The sequence below is a fragment of the Manihot esculenta genome, chromosome 3, assembly GCF_001659605.2.
Source record: "Manihot esculenta cultivar AM560-2 chromosome 3, M.esculenta_v8, whole genome shotgun sequence".
NCBI lineage: Eukaryota > Viridiplantae > Streptophyta > Magnoliopsida > Malpighiales > Euphorbiaceae > Manihot > Manihot esculenta.
The window spans coordinates 23,095,314-23,101,527 of NC_035163.2; the positions used below are offsets into that span (position 1 = coordinate 23,095,314).

Genomic DNA, 6,214 nt, shown 5'->3' on the forward strand with positions numbered 1-6,214 from the left:
ATCTGCATCCTTTACTCTGAGCTGATAATAACCTGATCTCAGGTCAATTTTAGAAAAGACACCCGCTCCCTTTAGCTGATCAAACAAATCATCTATACGAGGCAGTGGATATTTATTCTTGATAGTCACCTTGTTAAGTTGTCTGTAGTCCACGCACAATCTCAGTGAACCATCCTTCTTCTTAACAAATAGCACTGGTGCACCCCAGGGAGAGATACTAGGGCGAATGAAACCCTTATCAAGTAATTCTTGTAGCTGCACCTTCAATTCTTTTAATTCTGTGGGAGCCATCCTATAGGGAGTAATTGATATGGGTGTAGTACCTGGTACAACTTCTATGGCAAATTCTACTTCTCTTTCTGGAGGTAATCCTGGTAATTCATCTGGGAAGACGTCAAAGAAGTCACAAACAGTAGGTATATCTTGCACAATAGGTTTCTCCTTCTTAGCCTCCAAAACACAGGCTAAGTATGCCTCACACCCCTTTCTTATCATTCTTCTGGCTGCAGTAGCAGAAATAACATTGGAGAGAAAATCTGATCTCTCGCCCACAACTACTACTTCTTCATCTACTGGTGTCTTTAGCGTGATTCTCTTCTTTCTACAGTCAACTATAACTTGGTGTCTAAACAACCAATCCATTCCTAGAATCACATCAAACTCTCGAAAAGGTAATTCAATCAAATCTCTATGAAAAATGTGACCGTGAATCAAGATGGGGCAATCTTTAAATACTTTACTGACAACTACACTGTGGCCAAGAGGATTAGTTACTATTATATCCTGGTCTAGAATGTCTGCTTGTAGTTCTTCTTTAGTTGTGATAGGCATCCAAATATAGGAGTGTGTGGAACCAGGATCTATTAAAGCATGAACAGACTGGCCAAAGATAGAAAATGTACCCATGATAACATCTGGGGAATCCTGATCCTCTCTCGCTTTGATGGCATAGGCTCTGGCAGGTGCTCTAGATTCCGGTCTATCCACAGTCTCTGAAACTCTTTGACTAGAGGTACCTGTCGGCTCACTTCTACCTTTGCTTCTGGTATTTTGAGTTACTGATGCAGTTCTTTCTGTTACTGGTGCTGAGGCTGTCTGCTTCTTAGGACAATCCCTCATAATGTGATCCATAGAGCCACATATGAAACAAGCTCCTGTCAGCAATCTGCAAGTACCAGTATGTCTCCTTCTGCAGTGATCACATTTTGGTGGAAGACTTCTTCCTGAGCCTCCTGAACTGGCCACAGAAGCAGTCTGTTGAACAGACCCACTTGCTAAACTCTGAGCTGATTTTTGGCCTTGCCTTTGAGACTGGCTTGATCTAGCAGGTTGAAAACTCTTCTGTCTCTTACTAGAGCCCTGCGAAGCTGTCATCTGTTCTTGACTCTGATTCTGACTATGAGTCCTTTTTTGCTGACTCCTCTATCTTCTACTTTGATCTTCTTCCCTCACTTTCTCTACATTTAAAGCTGCATTCACCAGTGCTGAAAAATCTCTAATCTGAAGAGCAACTAGAAGCATCTTGATCTCTGTGTTTAACCCTTGCTCAAATCTTTTACATTTTGCCTCCTCTGTAGGAATCATCTCCTTGGCATATCTGCTCAATCTAATAAACTCCCTTTCATACTCAGCTACTGTCATCCGTCCCTGCCTCAAATAGATAAACTCCCTTTTTCTCTCCTCCAAATATATGTCACCTACATATCTCTTTTTGAACTCCTTCAAGAAGAACTCCCATGTCCTCTGCATTGGTTGCACTATCTGGGCCACAGTATCCCACCATTGATAGGCTTCTTCTTTCAGTAGTGACACTGCACATACCAGACTATCTTCTGGAGAACACTGTAGCTGCTGAAGCACCCTGTCCGTACTTTGCAACCAATATTCTGCTGTGGATGCATCATCTTCCTTTCGTCCTTTGAATTCTGTGGCACCATACTTTCTCAGTTTATCAACAGGCGGCCTGGCTGGTGCTGGTGCGGGTGCTGGTGGAGGAACTATAGTTGGCTGAGCTACTCCGGCCACCTGCCTGAAAATCTCTGTTAATTGCTGTAATAAGACCTCCTGCTCTGGCCTTCTAGCACCAGGAGGAGCCTGTGGCGGTGCATGACCAGTGGCCTCAGTCGGTACATGACTTTCTACTTCTTCTCCGACTTGAAGTTCTCTGTGTTCTTCAGACATCCTATAATATTAAAATTCATAAAAAAAAATAGATCTGCATCAGAGTTACATCATATCTTTAAGATATATGGCATGTACATATCCCTATACCTGTCTATCCACATATTGCCTAGAGTCGACTAAACCAGGCTCTGATACCACTAAATGTAACACCCCCTACCCGGTTATTTAATTAACTGAGCCGGAGATATTACATTCTGTAACAATTCTCTTATTTGTCCTTTATTTTATATCATGTAAATCATGGTTTTTTTTTTTAACCAAAAAATTCGGCAGAGTTTCCTCTAAAATATGGACTTAATTCCACCTGTGACTAGTAATATCACACTTCTATCAATTTTAACCTTAACCCCCAAACTCCTCTCAACATCAACACAATTTCAATCCAGAGCAAACACTTCATAAACCATCTCATTAATCTCAACACAAAAACGTATACTAATAACCAATATTTACATCAACATTAAAATATTCAAATACATCTAATTCAAACCATATACACATTTATCTCTAAATCTTTATGTACATGCCATATTTCTAAACTCAAATTCATATAAAATTTACAAAATATACCCAAGATCAATAATGATGTAACTCTGACTGGATTGATGCAGATCTTGCTCTACTGTTTCTTGAATCTACAGCCTGCGCGAGGAAAAACAAATTCCTACGCGTTAAGCAAATTGCTTAGTGGTGCTCAACCTCTTTTTTTTTTTATCAATAAAACATTTAAATCAAAATTCATGTAATAACAGTAATTCAAACAATTAATAAATAACTAGATAACAAATACTTTGAATAATCCAAATCATATTATTCATTCACAAATATATATACATGTTTTAGTTTCATAATCCTTGTTTTTTTTTTCCTTCCTTCATCATGTAAAAAAAATTTTATTTTCTCTGAATACTGTTAATTATTTATTATATTTCCGTTGGCCCCTATAAATTTAAATGGGACTGTCAAGTCAGTTAAGGAAACTGTAACTGTAGGGCACAAGGTGCCAAATAACTGTATGGCTCAAAAGCCGATTCTATAATTGTAGGATACCTCATTGTATCCCAAGAATCAGTGTAACTGTAGTGCAGTGTAACTGTAGTGCAGTACTGCAAGATCTATATATGGCATGCCACACCCTTAAACTAACTCACAATACCCACCAAATTCACTAGGGCCAGACTTTGAATTATATATATATATATATTATTTTTATTTTAGGTGTTACATACCTTCTTGGGGTCCACTTCTATTCCATTTTCTGATACAACATGCCCCAAGAAAGAAATGCTCATCAACCAGAACTCACACTTGGAGAACTTGGCATGTAAGCCGTGTTCCCTCAAGGTCTGCAAGACTAACCTCAGATGATGGGCATGCTCCTCTGCATTCCTGGAATACACTAAGATATCATCTATGAAGACAATAACAAAGTGATCCAGATACTGACTGAAAACTTTGTTCATGAGGTCCATAAATACTGCAGGGGCATTGGTTAACCCGAACGGCATCACAAGGAACTCATAGTGCCCATATCTGGTTTTGAACGCCATCTTCGGCACATCCTTTTCTCTTATTCTCAGCTGATGGTACCCGGATCTCAGATCTATCTTGGAGAAAAAACCTGCTCCTGCTAGCTGGTGGAATAGATCGTCGATCCTAGGCAACGGGTACTTATTCTTGGTAGTGACTTTGTTCAACTGTCTGTAGTCGATACAAAGTCTAAGGGATCCATCCTTCTTCTTCACAAACAGCACTGGAGCGCCCCAAGGTGAGGTACTCGGTCGGATGAAGCCTTTATCTACTAACTCTTGCAACTGTTCCTTCAACTCTTTTAACTCAGCTGGTGCCATCCTGTAGGGAGGGATAGAGATCGGTCTGGTTCCAGGCATCAATTCTATTTCAAACTCTATCTCCCTAGCAGGTGGTAAACCTGGCAGCTCGTCTGGGAAAACATCTAAAAACTCTCTGACCACGGGCACTGAGGCGGGCTCTCTAATATGACTATCCAGCTCTCTCACATGAGCTAGAAAACCCTGACAACCCCTCCTGAGCAACCTACAAGCTTGTAGGGCTAATATCAAACCTCTAGGTGTACCCCTCCTGTCTCCTCTGAAGACAACCTCTGACCCATCCTAACCTTTGAACCTGACTACCTTGTCTCTGCAGTCCAAGGTAGCACCATGGGTAGATAGCCAATCCATCCCTAGAATGACATCAAAATCTGTCAAATCTAGAACCACAAGGTCGGCTGGAAGGCATCTACTCTCCACAAACACTGGACAAAATCGGCAGACTGATTCTACCACTGACGGGTCACACTTGGATCCACTGACCCATAGGGGACACTCTAACCTAGAGACCATCAAACCCAACCTCTCGACGGCTCTCGGAGCAACAAAAGAATGAGATGCACCAGGGTCCATTAAGGCATACACATCAGAACAACCAATGATGAGATTACCTGACACCACTGTAACGACCCGGAAACTGGACCGCTACCGGCGCTAGGATCCAGATCGACATAAGGTCGCCGGGACCCATAGCAAGCCTAACATACATCCTGTATACCTGTTAAATCCCATAATGATCAAACATATACAAAAAAAATTTAAACTTTTTCCTTTCATTCACCAAGCTTAACCTGTGCATGCATAACTCATAAATATAAAACCCCACATTGGAGCCCTCATCAAATGCTCCAATGGGGTAACATATCATACATTAAGCTTGGTTTACATAAACATTATTAAAACCTTTCATTAAAGGATCATGTACCAAAAGGGGATTAACATACTCTAGGGCCAAGCACAATTCTATCCTCAATACAATTCTTTTACATTACACTACATTACTATGCTTTACATTACAATGTCTTTCTCATGTCCACAACTAGGTATTACATAAAACATGACTTCACTCTTGCTGACTTCCTGGTCTATCCCGTACTTGCAAACCTGGGGATTTAGGGAATGGGGTGAGCTACTAGAGCCCAGTGAGCAGAATAATAAAACATTATATTTAAAACTTATGATCTCATGGAATACATCACATCACAAACAAACCACAATCAAGGATGGTCTTGTCACCAATAGTCCTCTACATATCCATTAGTGCCAGGGCCGTAGAATGGGCCTCGACCTGGTCTTTCTCTTAACATAACATAGCATAACATTACATTCCAATAATGCCAGGGGCGTAGAATGGGCCTCGACCTGGTCTTTCTCTTAACATAGTGCCAGGGGCGTAGAATGGGCCTCGATCTGGACTTCCATACCATACCATATCATATCACATCATATCATACGAGGACTAAAGGATCATCCAATACTTGTAACGACCCGGAAACCGGACCGCTACCGGCGCTAGGATCCAGATCGGCTTAAGGCCGCCGGGACCCGTAGCAAGCCTAACATACCTCCTATCACCTGGTCAAATCCCATACATGATCAAAACATTAACATAAAAACTTTAAACATCTGATGTATATACCGAGCTTGAACTGTATACTACATAACTGGAAACATAAAAGAACCCCATACTAGAGCCCTCAACAAATGCTCTTGCTGGGTCAACATAATATAAATCAAGCCTGGATCACATCCGATGAACTAAAACCTAACCTGTGCATGCATCATAACCATAAGCATAAGACCTCCACTAGAGTCCTCATCAAATACTCTAGCGTGGTAAACATCACATGCCACAAGTTTGGTTCACACACAACTCAACATTTAAAACATTGCATACATCATGTACTAAAAAGGGACTAACCAAGCCTTAGAGCCAAGCACAATACTAATCCATAACCATAACTCTACTTTACGCTACATTACATCACATTTTCTTACAATACATTATATCAATTTATATTACATGTCCACACTAAAACACTAATCTGTTACATAAGCATGACATTAACTTCTGAGACTTCCTGATCTACCTCTGACCTGCAAACCTGGGGGTTAGGGAGAGGGGTGAGCTAAAAAGCCCAGTAAGCAGAACAGAAAACAATAATAAATCATATGCTATC

General features: G+C 40.8%; 1 protein-coding gene across 1 annotated transcript; it reads right to left on the reverse strand.

The window, feature by feature from the left end:
- Positions 1-1,412: 1,412 nt before the first annotated feature.
- Positions 1,413-2,900, reverse strand: LOC110611590. The gene is made up of 2 exons (XM_021751981.2): positions 2,755-2,900; positions 1,413-2,182 (listed from the first exon to the last, which is right to left on the reverse strand). The coding sequence occupies exon 2, from the start codon at positions 2,179-2,181 to the stop codon at positions 1,423-1,425; it is 759 nt and encodes a 252-aa protein (XP_021607673.1). The 5' UTR covers position 2,182; positions 2,755-2,900; the 3' UTR covers positions 1,413-1,422.
- Between the last annotated feature and the right edge of the window lie 3,314 nt (positions 2,901-6,214).

What these genes read in the sequence shown, in the direction of transcription:
- LOC110611590 (XM_021751981.2), bottom strand. Translation starts at nt 2,181, where the DNA reads ATGTCTGAAGAACACAGAGAACTTCAAGTCGGAGAAGAAGTAGAAAGT.